Here is a 25,731-nt window from a genome sequence, read left to right as displayed (position 1 = left end):
TGTCTCTCATGAATAAATAAAGTCTTTAAAAAAAAGAGGGAAGAATGATTTGAGGGCAGCTCAGAGGACCCCCAGAAAGGACAGGCCCAGGATGCAGGTCTGCTAAGTCTTTGGGCCACCTCCTTGGTTGTGAGGGGGCATGTCACCACCCCAGTGGGCTCCTCAGAACAGAGCATGGAAATTGTGAAGATCATTCTCAAGTGTCAAAATCTAGTGGAACTTGCCCAGCTTACTTGGGACCCATGTCCCCTTTTTCCTTCTGACCTCTCCCTTCTGGAATGGAAATGTCCATCCTCTGCCTGTCCCACCATTGTGCTCTAGAGGCAGATCACTAGTTTGGTTTCAGAGGTTCCCAGATGGAGAAGAACCTTGCTCCAGCATAAATCTTACCCCAGGTCTTTCCTATAACTGATTTGATGACTTAAATGATGGATTTTGAGTTGGTGATGTGTAGATGAATTATTGTCCTTAGAGGTGATGCTAGAAGGATGAAGACCTTGCAGGGATGTTGGATTGGCTGGATGTATTTTGCATGTGGGAAGGATGTGAATTTTTAGGGGCCACAGGGCAAGACTGTAATGGGTTTGTTCCACCACCACCCCCCCCCAAAAAATATTTCCAAGTCTTAATCTCCAGTACCTCAGAATGTGACCTTATATGGAAGCAGGGTCTTTACAGAGGTAATCAAGTTAAAATAAGGGCACTAGGGTGGGCACTAATCCAATATGACTGGTGTCCTTATAAGAAAGGGAAACACACACAGAGGGACACCACCATATGAAGATACCACCTGTGTTGCTATAAGCCAAGGAATGCGTGGAGCTACTAGAAGCTAGGAGAGGCAAGTAAGGATTCCCTTACACATTTCAAAGGGAGCATGCTCCTATTGACACCTTGATTCCAGCCAGACTTTTAGCCTCCAGATCACAGCCAATAAATTTGTTACAAGCCACCCACTTTGTGATACTTGTGATACTTTGTTAAAATAGCCCCTATTGTTGGGACATACAGAACATCAAGTTTGGGCTTTTATAGATAAATCATATCACATTTGCAAGCATTTCCATAGGATTAATTCTCAGAGAACTGCAGGGTGAGAGGATACACACGATTGAGACTTTTGCATCACTAAGTTACCCTTTATATGAAAGTATTAATTTAAATGATCGCTAATACTGTGGGAGCATCCATTCGTACACTCTGATGGTAGGCTTTGTTTTTGATCAGTGTTAATTTCTGATTTGGATAACTGAAGTGTGTCCATTAAAAGACATGCCAGAACGTGCTGGGTAGGATTACAGACATATCCTGGAAAGATTTAGTTGCACTGTTTTCCAGGTCTGTGCTTGGTCTCCTAGAAAGTAATCAACTCAAGTAAAGGAGGGAAAACTGAGTCCAAGAACAGATCTGGACAAATCAATCACAGTGGAAATAAATATCAGCTTTATTAACACTCAAAGTGCCATTCATTTATATTCATTCCAAAGTCCAGAAGGTTACTCAGAGTAAGCCTTTGCACCACAATCTTTCAAAAAATGAACATGTAAGAAAAAGCAATTTTCATTGTGCTAATTATTGCAGGCCTTCATGCATGATAAATCTAAACAAAGATGTGAGCCAACAATATACAAATTTCCATATAAACAAAGTCATTGATCACTAACAAAATATAAACATGGTTTCTTTCACATTAGATTTTTTAAAAAAGCTATTTACCAGCAAGAAAAAATAAGTACAAAAAATTGTAAAACTCAGAAATTTTATACATTTTTACAAGCACAATTTTGAATGAACAACATAAAGTCAAAATGTGCATGAAATGTGGCACATACCACACTGTATCTGGCTTCTGATAGGTTTTTCTAATCATACCGGCTCCTTGTAACATAATACACTTAGTGACTGACATTCAACTTCAACAGTGGACTTTATTCCTAATACAAGTAATTTTTACATGGTACCGCATATTAAAAACTCTTTTAAGTACAATAACGTTGTCAGATTGGAAATTTAACTTCCAATTCTTTTGCTGCCAGTTACTTAAAATACACAGTACAGTCTAAAGACACAATGTATGTTCGAACATTTCTAAACCAATTTATAGTCAATTACAGAGGATCACAATATGTCAATGCACTGTTTTATAAATGCAATCTGACTTTACCCAGTAAGAGAAAAACCAAAAGTTGAAATCTTTAGGGTAGAATATAGGAAATATTCAAAAACAACAGGACAGGCCAACAGCAATTGGGAGATAGAAAAAATCTTGACATCTCTTCAAGACAATTTAGTTTCTCACATTTCTTCATAGCTTTGAGAATTCAAAGGCCATTTTAATGGACAGTGTGTTGTTACTGCTTTAAAACCTATTTTTTCCTCTTCATTTGTATTTCACAGAATTCTCAAAAGAGAATTCAATGCCCTTCCTTGCAGGAGTATTTTAATCGGTATCTAAGTAAATTTGCATCCAATTCTGGAAATACAAATACACTTTAAATGGTTAAAAACAAAATTAAAAAAATATTTTTGATCAGCCAGCTGAAAATATATTCATATAGTAAATAATCTCTCAGAAAGCTTTTATATATATTTAATTATTCTAACTAAACAGTACCCTTATAAAACAAGCTCATAAAAATGTAGAAATGAAATGAAAATAAGAAATTACTGGGATATATACATGTGCCTACAGACAGACAAAGACATCTCGACACACACATCCCCTGATACGCAGTTACAAGCATACTTTCAACTCAGTCATGGATTTTAGAATACATATAAAATCAGAAAGTGATGTTGAACTCCTGAGTTCTTCAACAAAGATAGAATAAGTATACTTTGTAGATAAGTATACTTTGTAAAAGCAAGAAGGTCCATTTAAGTCAGTAATAGCAGTGCAGTTACTGATGGCTACTTCTTGAAAGAAGTTAAAACATAAAGACACAGACAGTAGTTCAATGCACGCATTCATGATACTCATACACCCATCAACAATTATTGGTCAGAGTAGTAAATCAGTGTACAAATTAAACATTTCCAAAAATGTGCAAAAGTCAACTTTGATAGGAAAAAAACATCTTTGTACATAATTATAAACTGCCCAGCATTCAACTGAGATTAAAAACGTTTACAGAGAGAAACTAATAGATTAAATATAGACAATTTAATGACTACATTAAAAAATGTACATTAGGTCAAAGGGTAAATTTACAAATTGATAATCATAGTTTGCAACAATTAAAAGTTTATTCTCAAATTTATCCAAGTTTACTTTTATTTACAATGATATCTGAATAAAAAGAACCATGTGAAATGTAAGAGATGTCAGACATTAAAAGTATTTTTGGTATTAACTCTTATAATATTTCAGAATACAGGGTAGCAAATTTTAAAACCAACAGCAATAGAAAAAATGTAAACCTTTTACTTACTAATTAAAATTGTATTACAAATAAATGTTTGTTTTTAAAGAAGTATTCTTATCCGTAGACACTGTATTTGCACTCAGGGTATATTGCAAGGGTTTGGCCCACTTTCCTTTGCCCATAAAGCCTTTCCAACTCAAATGTTTTCACTAGTCCTCTCTTCTTATTCCAGGTAAAAAAAAAGTCTTTGGAAAAATGAGAATATGTCAAATTCATTTTGGAGCCTAAGTATCTAATAGAGCTTAAGATGTGACTCTGTTATTTCTCTCTCCCCTCCATGTAACGCTTATGCTAAAATCACAACTAATTATGTTTGTTTTTTTAAATTCTTAATATATATAAATAAATGAACACAAAAGTACTTTTCAGTATAGTCACAAACTTCACCATTCTTAACTGGCATGAAGGGACTCAGAAATCCTTATCTGGGGACAAATTCTGCATGTATACTGGAGAGCAGGCTCTTCCTTACCTTCCAAAATGTCTATGGCACAGAGCAGACTTCAGTTCATAACCTACTTTTCTTCACAGCTTTCCTAAAATGCCCCTCAAGTCAAACACAAGTTCATAAATGTTAAGACACTAGGAAGAAAGTACGCCACCAACCTGAAGCATCATATGTCAATGTATATGTATATGCATCTATGGTCAAATGACAGTAAGATTGGCACATGTACAAGCTCAAGTCTGTAATGTTTCTGTAGTTCTGTAATAGTTGAAGTATGTTCTGTATGTCTAAATGCAAACACTGAGCACCTGTCTTTTTACTTTAAGAGTAGACCGAGATACAAATTCTACAAGTACCTGCTTTATCATGTTTATATTATTAGCTTACAGGTGGGCAGAAGTAACAGTGATAATCTTTTGGCTATGTGTGCAGGGAATAAAAAAGCTTTGGTTTAAAGTGATTCTGATAATACAGATTGTGAATACAAACCATGAATCATCAGACATAGGGAATAACACTCACTGACTCAATGCCTTTGCTATTATTAACAAAAAATATCATATTACTATCAATTAAAATGTATACTTATGAAAAATATGAAGAATTACATGAGACTGTATACAAGCAACAAATAAAATTTTCTTTTCTTTACTCTAGCTATGACTCCTCCCTCAACTTTCTGAAACTGAACCATGTCTGCTCTCAGTATCACCCAGAGAAGATTCTCTACACTCCCCTGAAAGCTCACCAACATCTACACAGCATTGAAAGGTGAGTATGGAGAGATGGTTGGCCCTGATACTTCCCACACCTATTTTGGCATCCTGTCCAGACTGTGGCAGAAGTCAAAGCAAAGCTAAAGACAACTATGAAGTAGGAACAGTGGCTTCACAGCATGCCTTCCCTAGCCAACCAAAAAGAGGTATAAGACAATTTCCTTTTGAACACTTGGTAAGCTAAGGAAGCTTGTTTTCATAATGTCTAGAAGAATTTCTATTCCAAAGAGCTCATGAAGACCTATGCAAAATCAATTATTTTCTATTTTGGAATTATATATAAGCTTACTATTATAAACACATACAAATTCAATTTTAATCTACTTTTACCAACCAAGAGCTTGGCAATTTACAATAAATACCTTTATTAAACAATCACTTATACTAGCTACTGTGGAAAATGTGCTGGCATTCCTACCTGAAGACGATTACACTCATCCATCATCAGTAGGTCATACACATTTCAGTTGTTCTAAGAACAGAGACTAATCTAATTCAACATTCATACCTTTCCTTCCTTCCCACCCCTGCCCCAACTCCCAAACACATGCAAGCATACACACACACACACACACACACACACACACACACACATTCTCTCTCTTCACAGAAAAGCTAGAGTTTTAGTCAAAATGTTAGTTAAAAAGGAAGGATCAGAACTGCCATCCCTGGATTCCTTGCACATTGCCCTAAGTCTCATTGCCTTAACATTTGTAAACCATGTAAGTGACCTCTTTAGGGCAAAATTAACCATTCTAGCTCTGCTATGAAAATCATAACTGAACCATGATATACAAAGAATTTGGACAGTGCCAATGCGATTGAAAGTCAAGTTACCAAAATGGAAAACAATTTGCTACGTCTCTTTAGAATTAGAATACCTCTTTCTATCCTTATTGTAGGCATTCACGTCTAGTGGAGACTGCAGTGTGTCTATCACAGACTAATGCTAATGTTTCTCCTCTAACATACATACATAGATGTATGTAAAATAAAAAGAGGTAGAAAAGAGTAGGAGGGGGAAGCAGGCATTAAGAAAGGTTTACGGGCCAATACACAGTCCTAAGGCCAAATGAATTCTTGAAGCCTACTGATTTGGAAAAAACCTTCATTTCGGTGGGTAACTTGAGTTATTATTAATATAAAATAAAATTAAGGCATACAGAGGAAAAAGGCACTACCAAAAAATGAACAATTAAATTGCTTTTCATTAACAATCTTAAAATCCAAATAAATATGAGCATTACATTTGTAAAAAGGACAAACTTAATATAAAACAATAAGGTCTTAAGAAACTGTCCCAATCCTAGTATATGTAACACTGCTGACAGAATTCAACTTCTATCAAATGTTTTGGGCATTTTAACAATTTATATTGAAAAAAATTGTTTTCCCTTTAAAGGAAAAAGCAGGAAAAAACCTCACTGTTATGGAATATATACCCCTCATCAGTGGAATAGAGTAGGGGCTGGGCTTTTATATAAGAGAGAGTCCTGAGACAGAGGACACCTGACCTATAGGGTCCCTCCACTGTGGGGATACTTTTAATCCCTGTTAATGGCATTTTAGTTTATAACAGCCAATGATTGCCTAAAATTGCTTTCCCCTCATTTCATAAAAAAAACAATTACATTTTAAAACATCACTGCTGAACTTTCAGAGTTAGGGTATGCCATAAAGTAAGTATATTTGTTTGCCCGTGTTTCCTCCTAGACTGTGACCTACTTAAGTTAATCTAGTACCTGCCATAATAAGCTACAATTATTGAATAAACAAGTGAAAAAGATTCACCCTCTTTAAAAGAAACTGATAGATTCCTATACTTGACTAACACCAGGTGATCCTGTATCAAGCTATTGGTCTCTAGACTTCAAATGAAACCACTAGCACAAAGCTCTGCTGTGGCTCAAAGAGTCTGCATCTGACAAACATCTTGGCTTTTGCACCCTAGCTTGGTGTCCCTATAAACTATTCAGATTTGACTTCTTAGTGATTACATGTATCTTTCAACAACTCCATCTCAGAAGTACTACAGACCAGACCTGACATAAGTAAGAGCTAAAGTAGCAGAGGGCTCTTGTAAAGAAATCATTCCATCTTTTTTTTAATGTACTTTCTATTGGGAATAAGATAAAGGCTCTCTCAAGTGAAAGCCAATTCGATTTATTCTGAAATAAAGTTTTAATTTTTCTTTTACGTTTCAGTCTGTGTACTAACATCTCAAGCTCTTACATAAATTATAATAAGGTTGACTGCCTTTGAGAACTAAGGCAATCGTCTTTAACCATTCTCAAGTTAGAAACATGTTTCGTAAAAGAGAAAAATTGAAAAATTTTCAAGATAGCCATACTGAAAATTTCAAAGTCTGTATACTTTTAAATACATTTTAAAGAATTACCAACCATCAAAATTTCCATTAGTCATTATGGTATTTTTCAACCCTTTTATTCAATACAGTTTGTTTGCAATGTAAAAGATCTTATATTTGGTCCAAGCCTAAGTCATGCCATTTTGAATCTCTCAAGGCCTAAGTAGAAAGATATTTCCTGAAAAGCACATATAAGACTGCTAGTGAATCTTCTCCAGCACCAAAAAGTCTGCCACTATCAAAGCAGAATGCATTTTAAAGGCACAAAGTCAGCAGTCTGGCCACTTTCCAGCCTCAACAAAGAAACATTACAGTATAGAAGAATCAGTTGTGCATTTAAAAAACAAAATACATTTAGAGTCATTTTTAAAATTTCAAATTTCATTTGTTGATCCATAGCATTATTAGAAAGCAAAAAATTGGAGTGTTATATTTAACTGCCCCCAAAAGAGGGGTTTCCTTTCAAAAATTTTTTAAAATTTACTTTTCTTTCATACCTCATCCCACTTCAAGCTTTTTTGTTCTAGTAGTTTTTATATATATTAACTTTTATTGTTGTTTTTGGTACCTTTACAACTTGTTTGAAATAAATTCACATCACATTTTATAATTCTGTAAACTATTAGTCTATTTTTAAGTCTTTACATAAAGAACAATATTTTCCCATATTTTTCTTATAAAACAAAGGTCTTCTGCAGCAGGGCTTAAGTAGTAGTTTCTTTTCAGGTGATTTTACCTTCCACAGCATTTAGAGAAGAAAAAAGAGACTGAAAAAAGCAAATGATTTTGCATTGGGTTTCACAGCACCCCAAGATTTCTCTCTAAAGAGCATTTGTCTCATATTCTGCACTGCTGGTTACCCTGGCAGACCAAAAAATGAGCTAAAATGAAACTGAAACCACACGAGACAAAGGAATGAAGAAAAAGCCCACTGGTTCAGATATCATGATCTCGCTCAAGCAGAAGAAATGCCTTCCCTCATAAAAGACAAAGGAATTATAATAGATCCACATCCTTGGAGACTATGTTTATAGCACAAGATTTGGCAGTTGATTTTCCAGGGGGAGGGGGCCACTAATTCATACTCTTCCTTGTAAGCTGCTTCCTTTGATTATAAAGGTATGGGAGAAGCTTTGTGTTTTGACTTTTTCTCAAGACTATTCCAATTTGAAATTGGAATTTCAAATATTCCTACAGAAAATGCCAGATAGGACCTTGATACAGGAAACCAAGATCTACCTAACTTCAGGAACAAAGAATTTTAAAAGAGTCCCTAGAAGAGCATATCTTTCAGCAAAAAATAAAATACCAGAGTCCCTTATGAATCAATCCTATGAAAGGCATCACATTCCGGGCCTCCAGAAAGACTACCATTTTCTAACCTTTAAAAATAAAGTACTCAGCACTTGCTTTACAATGCTGTAACAAATTGCAAGTAGCCAAATTACTGATATTATTCATATTTTTCAGTTAGCACAAACAAGTCCATTAGAGATAGTGGGAGTTTCCTAGCTACCTCTTCCCACTGGATGTCCCTGCTCTTATAGTGGATACATTACATTAGAAATACCTGGCAGTTTTAAATCTTCCTTACAGGACTTCCTTTATAAGTAGTTGATACTTTGTTTCGATATGCTTTTCTTTTCCCACAATAATAAACTGACTTTTGAGGGAAGAATATATACAGATGGAGGAGTTTAATAGGCTCCATGTTTAAATTTTGTTTCTACAATGGAAGTTACTGATTTAGGTATAATACGCAGCTGGTAAGGAAAGGATTGCTATTTGTTTGTTGAGATTGTTCACCCTTGACTTGAAGTAGTGGTATCTGCTCTTGTAAAACCCTTATTATGCATTGCATCATTTTCTCTCTGAAATTCACTTTTTGCAAGGAATCTGCTCTGTAAATGGCTGTTTTCAGTTTATAACTGGGGATGGTTTTTGAATCAGGGTTCTCAACTTCAGCACTTTCAACACTTGTGCAGGATAATTCTTTGCTGGAAGATGGGGATGCTGTATTAGTATAGTGTAGTTTGTCTAGCAACACCCCTGGCCTCAGACTACTCAATGCCATTAGCATTCTTCTAGTTGTGACACAAGAGACATCATCTCCAGGCATTGCCAAATGCAAAGGAAAATTATCCCCACCCAACACCTGAGAACCACTGTTTTACATAGTAAGCTAGTTTTTGAGGTGCTTTAGTATTCTGTGATCCCAAGAACAAGGTTTTTATCTCATGACACTAGCTATAATATGTGGATACTCCCAAGTTAAATTCTTAGTTCCCAAAGAATGTTATCTATGGGGAATCAGGAGCTAGAAATAAGAAGATATAGTATACATGATTTTATTTCTCTTTTCCCTTAATTTTGGGACTTTCTCCCTCCAGTAAAAACCACAGTTTAAAATATGCTAAACAACATTTAGTTCTTTTTTTCATTATTTCTATTAACTGGCAAATGTAGATTCTGCCCACACATTGAATTAGACCAATCTCTTTTTGCCTTTTAATTTGATTTGCTCACTGACTTCCCGTATCTGCTTTAAACTACTTTTTTTTTTTTTTTAAGCAGAAAGTTATCCCTCAAGGTTTATAGATTCCAGTAACATGGATCTATTATAGTGTATTTGCTTATTATACTTGTTAGGATTAACAAATAAACATACCTCTTAAGAGATTCATATTTTCTATCAAGATTCCTACTGAGCAAAAAGCTTGGTAGACAGAGGTTAGGATCTAAAGAATACAGATACAAGAAGGAACCTATATTCTTTAAGTTGAGTACCTACCCTAAACTCAAGTATAGGGCTCAACCCCACAAATGAGGATCTATTTTAAATACTAATCACTAAAAACTACAAATCATACATCATTTTCTTCTCCTTGTTTTCCATATCTCCCCATCACCACCAATCTGTCAGTGACATGGGGAAAGAGTCTACAATCCTTAGGTATTCTAAATGATTTGTTTGTACTAAAAAGAGCAACTATGTACTAAAGTGCTTTATCTCTCTGAACCACATCAGTACATTATAAAAAATTAAAAAAAAAAGGAGTTTCAAGTTCTTGTAAGGGAAAAAAAAAGATTAAATATAAAAATTTGGGGTTACTATTATTATTAAACAATTTAACCAAGAATCAAGAGAAATACTTTCCCTCTTGTCTTTTTTTCTCCCCATCTCTCTTTTTTATAAAAAAGAAAAGTGCAGTCAGAGAGAAGGTGAATGAATTGATGGGAGCAGGGTAGAGGCACAGGAGAGGTTACTGGCTGCTAGTGATAATGCACAAACATGTGCCTTAACAGTTCATCAGCTGAAGGTCTCAGTTTGGCCTCTATAAAGATCCTTTTGAGGAAATCTCGAGTATAGTCTGAGACATGAGGTGGCAGCTTTGGGTTTGTTGGCTGAGTGGCGATTTTAAAGATGGCAGCCATAGCTTCAAATTCTGCCCAAGGAGGCTTTTCAGTTAGCATTTCCACCACAGTACAGCCCACACTCCTAGGGAAAAAAAAAAAAATTACACAAACAGTATCATCATGAAGGAAAGCCACTAAACTACCACATAAGAAACAGAACTGAAGTCTGTATACATTTAAATACAATTTGATTTCAAGTTTAAAGTTTTATTAAAAGGTTGTAATTTATAAAACTATAATTTAAACTAAAAATCAATGAAAACAAACCACAATTTAAGGATTAACTCAAGTGGTTAGGCAAAGAACATTATTCATTTTATAATTTTTGCTTTATATAATTCTCTAACCTGACATTTAATATAATTTTGTCTTTTATCTTACAAAAAACATAAACATTAGAGATTTTGTTTGCCTTTAAGTGCCTAAAATGAATATCTATTAAATGCTTTTCTGGGTGGGAAGTAGGAAATAGCCACTTTATGTTCTAACTTAAAATTAACTGAATTACATGATACTAATGAAAAAAATAGCTCTTAAAGTTCTTCAGAGAAATAAAATGAAGATAGTTTTCTAATGCTGAAATTTATTTAGATGAAATCCTGAAGACAGGTTCAAGAACTCCATTTATTTAGTTAATTATCAAGCCACAGGAGGCAAAATTAAAACAATAGTAACCCTTGTAATACTGACATCGTATTTCGAAAGTACAAAAGATCATTTAAATCTGGTTTAGTAATTTCCATTTTGGGTGGAATTATGTAAGAAGGCAGGTGTTTTCAGGAAAACCTAGCATCAAAACCCACCAAATGTCTGCTTTTCTGCCATAGCCTTCTCCACTAATTACTTCAGGGCTCATCCAGTATGGTGTGCCTGTGACAGACTTCATCCCTGTCCCTGAAAGACAGATGGTTTGAAGCCGTTTGCTGGCCCCAAAATCTCCTAGTTTGACGTTGCCTGTTGAATCCCGCAAAATATTTGCACCTAAAAATATGAAAACATCTTCATTAGTTTAATTGGCTGTTTGGAATTAAAAAAAAAAAAAAAAAACACCACCCCCACCACAACTGCAGAAAATTACTTAGCAGACTCTTCAGTCTGTTTCCAAAATTAGGCTGCTTTGTCGTCGCCCCAACTGTACCTGGCATAATGCCAGTCACACCGCCAGGGCTCATTAAGGATTTATTGCACAAACACTGAATTTTGAGAGTCAGCTGTGTGTACCTTTGACCTAAGAAGATTCACCAACTGTAAAGGACTGGGGCTGGGAGGAGGTGAGGATGACTAAGAAGAAAAAGGAGAGAAGGGATAAGAATGTGAATCTCAGAGAAGGATACAGAAACCAACAACAGGTTTGTGGTCCCACTTTCTGTCACAAAGCAAGAAGCCCATGCTGCAGCTTATTTCCCTAAGAAGCTAGCTTCTTCCGGGAACTTCCTGTGGACTTTCATAATCAACAACTTCTAACACTTTCCCCATTACTGTAACTTAATGTTAGTTACCTTACATTTTATAGTTTTTCTTAGTATTAGATTTTGTTTTATACTAATTTTATTTCTCAATTTCTCTACATACTTTAAATCTCTTCTAAGTAAGCTTTGAGCGTTCAGTCTTAAAATTTCATTTACTTTTATAATAAACTTTTAATTGTATTTACTACAAACTGACTTTGATTGCATGGTAGTGTGAGGTAGTGTTTGCTGAACTCCCCACTGTTGAGTTACTTTTCTCCCCTTTCCATACAGCACTCTTTCGAAGTAGTTTATCATGTCCAGCCCACAATCTAGGTACAAGGATTTATGCTCCAGGCCAAGTAGCTACATAAATTGTTTGTAATTATTCTGCATGGGACATTTGTCTCCTCTCTCACATTTATTCACTCAACCTTCCATTTGTACATTTGTATCAGTATGACCACATGGATATTTATTTTGTTCTTTGAGTTATAATCAAATAATGACTTTTTTTTTTTTTCTCAAGTTGTTCCAGCTTTGACCATTGGGAGCTTTTGTATTAGCTTCTGTGTCCCTCAGCCATACCCTGAATCATTGTTTCACGTGAGGTTTTTATTTTTTAAGTGTTTTCTTACTTTCTGGCACTAAAAGATGCTCTGGGCTCATCCTATGTATTTCCTGCATCAGTCCTAGAATCAATCATTCCTCCAAGGAGTCCTGGTTCCTTTTAGTGGAGAATGGTCTAACAGAAATCAAGATCTAGGTGCTAGATTCATTTATTTTTTCTCTCTCTTCTCCTTTTTGTCATTTTTAAAACTCAATCTTTCTTCTAGAATTATAAAGCTGGTTTCTGTCTTATGGACATAAATTATTTTCATTCTCATTTTTAAGTCTTCCATAACCTTAACCATATTTTATATTTAAAAAGAAACCCCACTCTTTATTTGTCCTTTTATCCTTTCTTTTTTTTTTTTATGGCTCCTAAGGAGAGTGAATAGTAGAGAATATCTGCGTTAAAGAACAGAGAGAATGTAGACTGTGCATCCTCCCCATGGACTTCAGTACTTGTCCTTCTGTTCTCCCAGCAAATTCCCCAGCCTAGTCAATCATGGCTCCCTAAAGCCTCTCTCCAGGAAGGGTCCTGGATCCATTCTCTGCATGCTATAAGCCTAAGTGTACCATAGTACCAGTGACCCTCAAAAACAGCACTGCTTATTTAACATCTCCCACCATCCAAAACTTACAGAATGATTCTATCAAAACAACCCAGTGACGGTAAAATATTTAGCCAAAGGAAGGACAACAAACAAGCCACTTTTTACTATGAGCTGGGAAAGAATAGTCCTAGGCAGGTCACAGACTGGGAGAGTCATAGAGTTTCACCAGTGGTGAAACAATGCCTACTCATATGAAGGACCGAAAAGAAAATGTATAGCCAACCTTCCAAAATAACTTTCTAATATTTTAAAGTTTATTTTTACTATATTAAAAGTAAGTGCTTTAGGAAACTTTTCAAACATACAAAAGCAGACGGGATAGTATACATACCCATAACCCAGCCCCAATCATCAGGACAATCTTCCCCCACCATACATACTGCTAGCCACTCCCTCCTCCCTCCCATATTATCTAAAGCAAATTCAACACATCATGATTAATTAACAGTTTACTACATGTCTTTAAAATATAAACTCTAAAAAAAATAAGTAAAAAAATAATAATATAAACTCTTCTCACACCTAAGAGAATGGACAATAACTCCTTAATATTACATACTATTTTTAACATTTAAAAAAATCAAAATCTAAATAAAGTCCATCCATCATATATTGAGACTCACTGATATATCTTTCAAGTCTTTCTTAAAGTTCCCTCCAATCTCGTTTTTTCCTTTATAATTTATGAAGAATCTAAGTTGTTTCTTATAGCTTTCTTATGGTCTAGATCTTGCTAACTCCATCCCAAGGAGTCATTTAACATGTTTATCTGTCCTATATATGCTCCTTAACTCAGTAGTTGAACCTAGAGGTTTGATCAGATTTGGGTTCAATTTCTTTGGCAAGCGAAATTATTTAAATAAATGATGTATTTTTGTACAAATAGGAAGTACATAATGCTGGAATGTCTCTCTTTTAGTGATGTTAGCAACTGTTCGTATTTAATGTTTAGATCTATTAATACCTTAGTAGTTGCAAAATGGTACTATTCTATTATTCCTTTTTCATTTGTTAACCAACATACATCTATACAGGTAAGTTTCCTCTCATCTACTTTTTAGTCCTCAGTAATAGAGTTTGTAACAGAAAAGCAGAATACATATGAAGTAAGTTGGTTCCCTAGGAACAATGATCAATTAGTTTTTATGTTAAGTTTCATTATGAACTCACGGGCTTAAACTTTAAAAGCAACCAACTATCTTTCCTTTTCCCTCACCATTTAAAAACTGCACAATGAAAAAAATAAAACTAAAAATAAATAAAAACTGTACATTATAAAATTTTGGGAAATATAGAAAAAGTAAAAGTATGCAAAGAAAACAGCTATCACTCATCCTGCCATTTGGAAATAATCACTATTAATTATATGGAAATTCTTCTCCTAGGTCATATTTTAATTTTACAAACTTGAGACCATGTTGCATATCCAGTTTTATATCTTGCTTTTCTCTTAACAAATCTATTTGCCCCGTAATGCTTTTAAATCTGCTTGCTTCTAGCCTCATTTACCAGGATAGTTTATCACTCTTTCTGGCAAGGTCAGAAAAGGACCCCCTGGAGGGTGCTGCCCCCAGTTCCTTTACTTTTCTCATCATGAAAGCTAAAGAGAAACTGGCTTGAACAATTTCCCTATAAGGTTCTGTAAGCTATCAGGTTTTGCACTTGACTAGTGAGGTCTGCCTAAGCCGAGCAGATCCTAAGGTGAAAAGCTCCTATTTCTTTTAGATCTGGAGCCATGTCCTCATCCTCTCACACTCACCAGCAAGCTCCATTCCATACAAGAGATCTGGCTCAGGCATTGTGTAGCAGATTCTACTCTATCACCAGAAACTGGATAGAATGTTCTCTTTGCCCTTAATATGGCCATATTTATGATGTGACATATACAAGAAGGAAGCAAATACCCAATAGCTCAAAAAAGTCCCTCAAAACCAATAAAAGTGTATTTTTAATTTATTACTTACAGTTGACCCTAACACAAGAGTTAGTGGCACCTCCTCCCCACCACCTCAGCGCAATTGAAAATCCACTTATAGGGCAGCCCGGGTGGCTCAGCGGTTTAGCACCGCCTTCAGCCCAGGGCCTGATCCTGGAGACCCAGGATTGAGTCCCATGTCGGGCTCCCTGCATGGAGCCTGCTTCTCCCTCTGCCTGTGTCTCTGCCTCTCTCTCTCTCTGTGTGTCTTTCATGAATAAATAAATAAAATTTAAAAAAATCCACATATAAAAAAAAAAGAAAGAAAGAAAATCCACATATAACTTCTGAAAATTCTAGAAATTTTAACTGCTAATAGCCTATTGTTGACTGGAAACCTTACTGATAACATACAGTTAACACATATTTTGTATACTATATTTATTATATTGTATTGTATTGTATGTATTGTATATACAGTATATGTATATATACTGTATTCTTTCAATAAAGTAAGCTACAGAAAAGGTTAAGAAAGTCATAAGGAAAATACATTTAGAGAACTGCAGTTAATGAAAAAAAAATCCACAAATAGTTGGACCCACAGAGTTCAAACTTGTGTTGTTGAAGGGTCAACTGTGTGTGTGTATATTTATCCTTACTGACTGATTAAATAAAGTGATCATTAAATATAGATCACAACGCAGTATTTACAGAATGAGATCTCTGGGTATGCTCTACAGTACAAAGTTTTAAGCACTCTCAAATTTGAAACACCTCTGCCAACTGCTTTGGTCTCATGTCATGCCCTTCCCTTACATACCGAATCCCTGAAAGCAGTTCTTTTTTACTTTTTTTTTTTTTAAAGATTTTATTTATTTATTCATGAGAGACACAGAGAGAAAGACAGAGAGAGAGAGAGAGAGAGAGGCAGAGACACAGGCAGAGGGAGAAACAGGATCCATGCAGGAAGCCCAATGCAGGACTAGATCCCGGGTCTCCAGGACCACACTCTGGGCTGAAGGCGGCACTAAACCACTGAGCCACCGGGGCTGCCCCCATTTTAGAGTTTTAAAAGTGGGTTTAACTGAGTTGGAGTTCATCAAAGCTCAGTCTCTCTTCTTCCCTCCTCTTACTCTCTCCGTAGGTAATGGCATCCATTCCCATGGCTTTAAATATGATCTCAATATCAAGTATGTCATCATCATAGCTAACTTTCAAGTGTTTTCTAAATACAATGTTTTAAGCATATTACACACATTAACTCATGTAATCCTTACAAAAATCCTATGAGTTGAACACTATTATTACCCTCCTTAAAAATGAGGAACTGAAGCACAGAGAGATTATGTATCCTGTCCAAGGTCACACAGTGATAGAGCCCAAATTTGCGGGGGCAGGGCAAAATGGCGGAAGAGTAGGGTCCCCAAGTCACCTGTCCCCACCAAATTACCTCGATAACCTTCAAATCATCCTGAAAATCTACGAATTCGGCCTGAGATTTAAAGAGAGAACAGCTGGAACGCTACAGTGAGAAGAGTTCACGCTTCTATTAAGGTAGGAAAATGGGGAAAAAAGAAATAAAGAAACAAAAGGCATCCAAGGGGAGGGGCCCCAAGAGGACCACGCTAAGGCCGGGGTGAGTGTCCCCAGGACAGGAGAGCCTCGCCAGGAGAAGCAGGGGTTTCACCAATTCCCCCCCCCCCCCCGCCCCCCGCGGAAAGGCTCTGACAGGGAGTTAGAGCACGGCCCAGGAGGGCGGGGATGCCCTCAGGCTCCCGGGGACACTAACAGCAACTGCGCCCCGGGGAGAGCGCTCCACACCCTGTGGCCAAGCTCCCTAAAGTGCTGCAGCGCATACACGGCGGGGGGCCGGGGGGGGGGGCAGGAGCAGCTCGGAGGCAGCTCTGGCAGAGGCTCCGCGGAGGGGGCTATGCGGCCCTGGGAGCAGCTCGGAGGAGCTCGGGCGGCGGCCCCGCGGAGGGGGCTGCGGGGCGGGAGCGCGAATCCAACAGCGCAGGCCCCGGAGCACAGGGCGCGGGGACACAGCCCAGGATCCGGCCTCCCCCTGGGACAGGCAGAAGCCAGGAGGGCACAGGACAGCAAGGACGCTCCTGCCCCGAGCTGAGCAGATCAGCGGCCCCGCCCCAGGAGCATCCAGGCCCCTGCAGACTGAGAGCTCCGTAGTTACTGCAGGAGCTGAATCCAGGGCTCCAGCGCTGGCCATCCCACTGCTGTTGTTCCTCCCGGGGCCTCACGGGGTGAACAACCCCCACTGAGCCTCACAGTGGCCTCACCTGATAAACACCTTAAACATCTTTCACTAAGTCCTGCAACAGGCAGGGGGCTGAGCAGCTCCCCCAAGTGCTAACACCTGAAAATCACAGCAGGCCCCTCCCCCAGAAGACCAGCTAGACAGGGGAAAAACAAATTATTGACCAAGCAGCACTGGAAAGTTCCAGGGGAAGTCAAGGGATTGACAGTATACAGAATCAAAGGATACTCCCCCTTGTTTTTTGTTTTTTGTTTTTTGATTTTTGTTTGCTTCCCCCCCCCTTTTTATTCTTTTTTTCTTTTTCTTTTCTTCTTTCTCTTCTCTCTTTTTCTCCTTTTCCCAATACAACTTCTGTTTGGCCACTCTACACTGAGCAAAATGACTAGAAGGAAAACCTCACCTCAAAAGAAAGAATCAGAAACAGTTCTCTCTCCCACAGAGTTACAAAATCTGGATTACAATTCAATGTCAGAAAGCCAATTCAGAAGCACTATTATAAAGCTACTGGTGGCTCTAGAAAAAAGCATAAAGGACTCAAGAGACTTCATGACTGCAGAATTTAGATCCAATCAGGCAGAAATTAAAAATCAATTGAATGAGATGCAATCCAAACTAGAAGTCCTAACGATGAGGGTTAACGAGGTAGAAGAACGAGTGAGTCACATAGAAGACAAGTTGATGGCAAAGAGGGAAACTGAGGAAAAAAAGACAATTAAAAGACCATGAAGACAGATTAAGGGAAATAAACGACAGCCTGAGGAAGAAAAACCTACATTTAATTGGGGTTCCCGAGGGCGTCGAAAGGGCCAGAGGGCCAGAAAATGTATTTGAAAAAATCATAGCTGAAAACTTTCCTAACCTGGGAAGGGAAACAGGGATTCAGATCCAGGAAATAGAGATATCGCCCCCCTAAATTCAATAAAAACCGTTCAATACCTCGACATTTAATAGTGAAGCTTGCAAATCCCAAAGATAAAGAGAAGATCCTTAAAGCAGCGAGAGACAAGAGATCCCTAACATATATGGGGAGAAATATCAGATTAACAGCAGACCTCTCCACAGAGACCTGGCAGGCCAGAAAGGGCTGGCAGGATATATTCAGGGTCCTAAATGAGAAGAACATGCAACCAAGAATACTTTATCCAGCAAGGCTCTCATTCAGAATGGAAGGAGAGATAAAGAGCTTCCAAAACAGGCAGGAACTGAAAGAATATGTGACCTCCAAACCAGCTCTGCAAGAAATTTTAAGGGGGACTCTTAAAATTCCCCTTTAAGAAGAAGTCCAGTGGAACAATCCACAAAAACAAGGACTGAATAGATATCATGAGGACACTAAACTCATATCTTTCAATAGTAACTCTGAACGTGAATGGGCTTAATGACCCCATCAAAAGGCGCAGACTGTCAGACTGGATAAAAAAGCAGGACCCATCTATTTGCTGTCTACAAGAGACTCATTTTAGACAGAAGGACACCTACAGCCTGAAAATAAAAGGTTGGAGAACCACTTACCATTCAAATGGTCCTCAAAAGAAAGCAGGGGTAGCCATCCTTATATCAGATAAACTAAAATTTATCCTGAAGACTGTAGTGAGAGATGAAGAGGGACACTATATCATACTCAAAGGATCTATCCAACAAGAGGACTTAACAATCATCAATATATATGCCCCGAATGTGGGAGCTGCCAAATACATCAATCAATTAATAACCAAAATTAAGATATACTTAGGTAATAATACACTTATACTTGGTGACTTCAATCTAGCGCTTTGTACACTTGATAGGTCTTCTAAGCACAACATCTTCAAAGAAACGAGAGCTTTAAATGACACACTGGACCAGATGGATTTCACAGATATCTACAGAACTTTACGTCCAAATGCAACTGAATACACATTCTTCTCAAGTGCACATGAAACTTTCTCCAGAATAGATCACATACTGTGTCACAAATCAGGTCTGAACCGATACCAAAAGATTGGTTATTCTGTGTATTCTCAGACCATAATGCCTTGAAATTAGAACTAAATCACAACAAGAAGTTTGGAAGGATTTCAAACACGTGGAAGTTAAGGACCATCCTGCTAAAAGATTAAAGGGTCAACCAGGAGATTAAGGAAGAATTAAAAAGATTCATGGAAACTAATGAGAATGAAGATACAACCGTTCAAAATCTTTGGGATGCAGCAAAAGCAGTCCTGAGGGGGAAATACATCGCAATACAAGCAGCCATCCAAAAACTGGAAAGAACTCAAATACAAAAGCTAACCTTACACCTAAAGGATCTAGAGGAAAAAATAGCAAATAGATCCTACACCCAGCATAAGAAGAGAGTTAATAAAAATTCGAGCTGAACTCAATGAAATCGAGACCTGAAGAACTATGGAACAGATCAACAAAATCAGGAGTTGGTTCTTTGAAAGAATTAATAAGATAGATAAACCCTTAGCCAGCCTTATTAAAAAAAAAAGAGAGAGAGAAGACTCAAATTAATAAAATCATGAATGAGAAAGGAGAGATCACTACCAACACCAAGGGAATACAAACGATTTTAAAAACATATTATGAAAAAAAAACAAACAAAAACAAAAACATATTATGAACAGCTCTACGCCAATAAATTAGGCAACCTAGAAGAAATGGACACATTTCTGGAAAACCACAAACTACTAAAACTGGAACAGGAAGAAACAGAAAACCTGAACAGGCCAATAACCAGGGAGCAAACTGAAGCAGTCATGAAAAACCTCCCAAGACACAAAAGTCCAGGGCCAGATGTCTTCCCTGGGGATTCTATCAAACGTTTAAAGAAGAAACCATACCTATTCTACTAAAGCTGTTTGGAAAGATGGAAAGAGATGGAGTACTTCCAAACTCGTTCTATGAGGCCAGCATCACCTTAATTCAAAAACCAGACAAAGACCCCACCAACAAGGAGAATTATAGACCAATATCCCTGATGAACATGGATGCAAAAATTCTCAACAAGATACTAGCCGATAGGATCCAACAATACATTAAGAAGATTATTCACCATGACCAAGTGAGATTTATCCCCGGGATGCAAGGCTGGTTCAACACTCGTAAAGCAATCAATGTGATTCATCATATCAGCAAGAGAAAAACCAAGAACCATCTGATCCTCTCATTAGATGCAGAGAAAGCATTTGACAAAATACAGCATCCATTGCTGATCAAAACTCTTCAGAGTGTAGGGATAGAGGGAACATTCCTCAACATCTTAAAAGCCATCTACAAAAAGCCCACAGCAAATATCATTCTCAATGGGGAAGCACTGGGAGCCTTTCCCCTAAGATCAGGAACAAGACAGGGATGTCCACTCTCACCACTGCTATTCAACATAGTACTGGAAGTCCTCGCCTCAGCAATCAGACAACAAAAAGACATTAAAGGCATTCGAATTGGCAAAGAAGAAGTCAAACTCTCCCTCTTCTCAGATGACATGAAACTCTACATAGGAAACCCAAAAGCCTCCACCCCAAGATTGCTAGAACTCATACAGCAATTTGGTAGCGTGGCAGGATACAAAATCAATGCCCAGAACTCAGTGGCATTTCTATACACTAACAATGAGACTGAAGAAAGAGAAATTAAGGAGTCAATCCCATTTACAATTGCACCCAAAAGCATAAGATACCTAGGAATAAACCTAACCAAAGAGGTAAAGGATCTATACCCTAAAAACTATAGAACACTTCTGAAGGAAATTGAGGAAGACACAAAGAGATGGAAAAATATTCCATGCTCATGGATTGGAAGAATTAATATTGTGAAAATGTCAATGTTACCCAGGGCAATTTACATGTTTAATGCAATCCCTATCAAAATACCATGGACTTTCTTCAGAGAGTTGGAACAAATTATTTTAAGATTTGTGTGGAATCAGAAAAGACCCCGAATAGCCAGGGGAATTTTAAAAAACAAAACCATATCTGGGGGCATCACAATGCCAGATTTCAGGTCGTACTACAAAGCTGTGGTCAGCAAGACAGTGTGGTACTGGCACAAAAACAGACACATAGATCAATGGAACAGAATAGAGAATCCAGAAGTGGACCCTGAACTTTATGGTCAACTAATATTCGATAAAGGAGGAAAGACTATCCACTGGAAGAAAGACAGTCTCTTCAATAGATGGTGCTGGGAAAATTGGACATCCACATGCAGAAGAATGAAACTGGACCACTCTCTTGCACCAGACACAAAGATAAACTCAAAATGGATGAAAGATCTAAATGTGAGACAAGAGTCCATCAAAATCATAGAGGAGAACACAGGCAACACCCTTTTTGAACTCAGCCACAGTAACTTCTTGCAAGATACATCCACGAAGGCAAAAGAAACAAAAGCAAAAATGAGCTATTGGGACTTCATCAAGGTAAGAAGCTTTGGACATCAAAGGATACAGTCAACAAAACTAAAAGACAACCTACAGAATGGAAGAAGATATTTGCAAATGACATATCAGATAAAGGTCTAGTTTCCAAAATCTATAAAGAACTTATTAAACTCAACAGCAAAGAAAGAAACAATCCAATCATGAAATGGGCAAAAGACATGAAGAGAAATCTCACAGAGGAAGACATAGACATGGCCAACATGCACGAGAAAATGCTCTGCATCACTTGCCATCAGGGAAATACAAATCAAAACCACAATGAGATACCACCTCACACCAGTGAGAATGGGGAAAATTAACAAGGCAGGAAGCCACAAATGTTGGAGAGGATGTGGAGAAAGGGGAACCCTCTTGCAGTGTTGGTGGGAATGTGAACTGGTGCAGCCACTCTGGAAAAACTGTGTGGAGGTTCCTCAAAGAGTTAAAAATAGACCTGCCCTACAACTCAGCAATTGCACTGCTGGGGATTCACCCCAAAGATTCAGATGCAATGAAACGCCGGGACACCTGCACCCCGATGTTTCTAGCAGCAATGTCCACAATAGCCAAATGTTGGAAGGAGCCTCGGTGTCCACCGAAAGATGATGGATAAAGAAGATGTGGTCTATGTATACAATGGAATATTCCTCAGCCATTAGAAACGACAAACACCCACCATTTGCTTCGATGTGGATGGAACTGGAGGGTATTATGCTGAGTGAAATAAGTCAATCGGAGAAGGACAAACATTATATGGTCTCATTCATTTGGGGAATATAAAGAATAGTGAAAGGGAATAAAGGGGAAAGGAGAAAAAATAAGTGGGAAATATCAGAAAGGGAGACAGAACATGAAAGACTCCTAACTCTGGGAAACGAAGTAGGGGTGGTGGAAGGGGAGGTGGGCACTTGACGGGATGAGCACTGGGTGTTATTCTGTACATTGACAAATTGAACACCAATAAAAAATAAATTTATTAAAAAATAAATAAAATAAAATATATAAAAAAAAAGTTTGCATCAGGCCATCTGGTGTCAGGGCCTCCACTCTTAACCCCTATATTCTAATGCCTATGTTTGATGTATGAAAACAAGGTCTCATTTTTATGACCATTTGAACTTTACTGCTTATGTGAACATCCCCACACAGATAAGCTACCCACTTGTAGAGATGTGAACATTAGGACTAATCAGAATATTGACTAAGTGAGTGAGAAAGCAAAATTATTTCCTAAGATGCTCTGAAGGTAGATGTATTAACTTAGATGTTAAATTTCTTAATCCTATCGCTTGTTTCATTCAGATTCACAAAAATAACTGGGTTCTTAAAAAAAAATACTCTATTACTTACCTTTGATATCTCTATGAACAATCATATTACTGTGCAAATAATGTACGCCCTCCAGGATCTGACGAGTGTATTTCCTAGTCACATTCTCAGTAAGAGCTCCATATGCTTTTAATTGGTCCTTAATTGAACCCTAAGATAAAAGAAACCAAAAAAAAAAAAGCACTATGGTATGGTTTGAAATGAAAATCACTATTAAACCTTTATATTTAAAAGGATCTATAGTTTATGAGTGGGAGGCTTTAGTTGGGAGAGTACAGGAATTCTCAGTAAGGATATTATATGCTATCTAATTTGACATAAACTCTATTATATTCCCTGACTAGAATTGTGGAAGAGTATGGTCACAGCTGAAAGAAGCCTTTAAAACTATTTTTTGACTGATGCCCATTTTTTCCATGACTATATTGGTTCTATCTCTTGTCCTTGCAATCATGTTATTTAAAATCTTGCTTTTTTTGCCCTGAATGGATTTTTGTTTTTCCTACTTGCTCTTCTCTATATGTCCTACTTTTTTTTTTAAGATTTATTTATTCATGAGAGAGATAGAAAGAGAGGCAGAGACGTAGGCAGAGAGAGAAGCAGGCTCCCCGCAGGGTGCTCGATGTGGGACTTGATCCCAGGACCCCAGGATTACGACCTGAGCCAAAGGCAGACACTCAACCACTGAGCCACCCCGGTATTCCTATTCTACCAAATTTAATGGGAGAAATTATATAAGCATCGTTCACAAACTTGGAAATTCAGTAAAGATTATGAGGGACAAAATCTTTTTTATTTTATTTTATTTTTTTAAAGATTGATTTATTTATTCATTCAGAGAGAGCAAGAGAGAGGCAGAGACACAGGCAGAGGGAGAAGCAGGCTCCATGCAGGAAGCCCAATGTGGGTCTCCAGGATCACTCCCCAGGCTGCAGGCGGTGCTAAACCGCTGTGCCACCGGGGCTGCCCAATCTTTCTTTTTTAAACGGAGAATATATCCAAATGTTTCTGCCCTTCCTTGAGTTTTGGCCAACAGTGTACTATGTCACATGAAAGTAGATCCTTAGACTTTTTACATGCTTAACTATTTGCTGTTTCTGCTATTCAGGAGCAATCTTTGAAGGGACAGCAAGATGTAATTCTACTGACTCAAACTTGCAAACAAACACATGTGTGTTTGCCTTAGGCAGCCAAGTACCTTAGGCTGCCAAAGTACCTATACCTATAAGGTACCAAAGTACCTATACCTATAGGCAGCCAAGTACCTATACCTATAAGTCAACGTGGCTTGTTTGTTCAGTCTACTAATTGTGTCTCTCCTTGTAGTAATACACAAAACAACACAGCTAGAACTGAGCTGTCCAAATAATAAGCCCCCAAACACTCATAGGCAGCAAAATGACTGGTGAACTTAAGGCTTTTCTGGGCTCTGGGCAGTTGGACCAAGGCCTACAGCTGCTAACAGCCATCAGCGCTGTCTATTTACTCTTGTGTATCAAAAAAACAGTTATCGGGGAATCCCTGGGTGGCTCAGTGCTTTAGCTCCTGCCTTCAGCCCAGGGCGTGATCCCGGAGTCCTGGGATTGAGTCCCACATCAGGCTCCCTGCATGGAGTCTACTTCTCCCTCTGCTTGTGTCTCTGCCTCTCTCTCTCTCTCTCCCTCTCTCTCTGTCTTTCATGAATAAATAAATAAAATCTTAAAAAAAATAATAGCAGAAGAGGAAAAAATGTAAAAATAAAAAAAAACAAAAAAAAAGTTATTTTCCTCAGTGTGAACAAGGAGAATGGGTTGCAAAGTAGTGTACCAGCTAAAAATTGTGTGTGTGTGTGTGTGTGTGTGTGTGTGTGTGTGTCACACAAAAAGAGAAATCATCTGCTAGTCCAGGTACTGAAAATAACGTTATGGTTCTATTCTGAAAGTAGTTCTAGATAAACTAAGGACTAGAATGTATTTGAGAAAACTGAAAAGCAGTAACAATTTTGGCAAAGCATGAAATCTAGTTGCACAAAGAAATGGATCATACTAAACTTATTTATTTATTTGTTTGTTAAGACTTTATTTACTTACTCATGAGAGAGAGAGAGAGACAGAGACAGAGACAAGGGCAGAGGGAGAAGCAGGCTCCCCATGGGGAGCCCGATGGGGGACTTGATCCAGGGCTTGGGGATCACGACCTGAGCCAAAGGCAGATGCTCAATCACTGAGCTACCCAGGTACCCCCATCCTACTAAATTTAATGAGAAAAATTATATAGCATCATTCACAAACTTAGAAATTCAGTAATGTCTAAGATGATGTACATCTGGCCCATATATGCCTATGCTTGGCATATGTGTGATCCATTTTAAGACTGATGAACTATTATTAATTTAGTAAAATGATTTCAGTGACAACCTATACTTTGAAGAGATAGCTGCCTTTATTTTTTTTTTAAGATTTTATTATTTATTCATGAGAATACACAGAGAGGAGAGAGAGAGAGGCAGAGACATAGGCAGAGGGAGAAACAGGCTCCACACAGGGAGCCTGACGTGGGACCCGATCCCAGGTCCCCAGGATCACGCCCTGGGCTGTAGGCGGCGCTAAACCGCTGAGCCACCAGGGCTGCTGGATAGCTGCCTTTATAAAACCAAGTAAAGTTAATGAGAAACATGAACTAACATCTCTCCTGAATACACCACCTTAGTCTTAAGATTGCTAAATCTA

At 37.7% G+C, this 25,731-nt stretch overlaps 1 protein-coding gene across 3 annotated transcripts in view; it reads right to left on the bottom strand.

The window, feature by feature from the left end:
- Positions 1 to 1,420: 1,420 nt before the first annotated feature.
- The window catches only part of MAP3K2 (mitogen-activated protein kinase kinase kinase 2), a 93,427-nt gene continuing 69,116 nt past the window's right edge, over positions 1,421 to 25,731 (bottom strand). For all 3 annotated transcript variants that reach the window (XM_041739690.1, XM_041739692.1, XM_041739691.1), the window contains 3 exons: positions 23,045 to 23,174; positions 11,238 to 11,415; positions 1,421 to 10,516 (listed from right to left, as the gene is read on the bottom strand). In XM_041739690.1, coding sequence (XP_041595624.1) covers positions 10,291 to 10,516; positions 11,238 to 11,415; positions 23,045 to 23,174 — 534 coding nt within the window. In that variant the 3' untranslated portion in view covers positions 1,421 to 10,290. The remainder of the gene's footprint in view (positions 10,517 to 11,237; positions 11,416 to 23,044; positions 23,175 to 25,731) is intronic.

The sequence above is a fragment of the Vulpes lagopus genome, chromosome 24 (genome assembly GCF_018345385.1).
Source record: "Vulpes lagopus strain Blue_001 chromosome 24, ASM1834538v1, whole genome shotgun sequence".
NCBI classification, from domain to species: Eukaryota; Metazoa; Chordata; class Mammalia; order Carnivora; family Canidae; genus Vulpes; species Vulpes lagopus.
The sequence above is the reverse complement of the archived record's forward strand: the minus strand, read 5'-3'. Positions and strand labels throughout refer to the sequence as shown.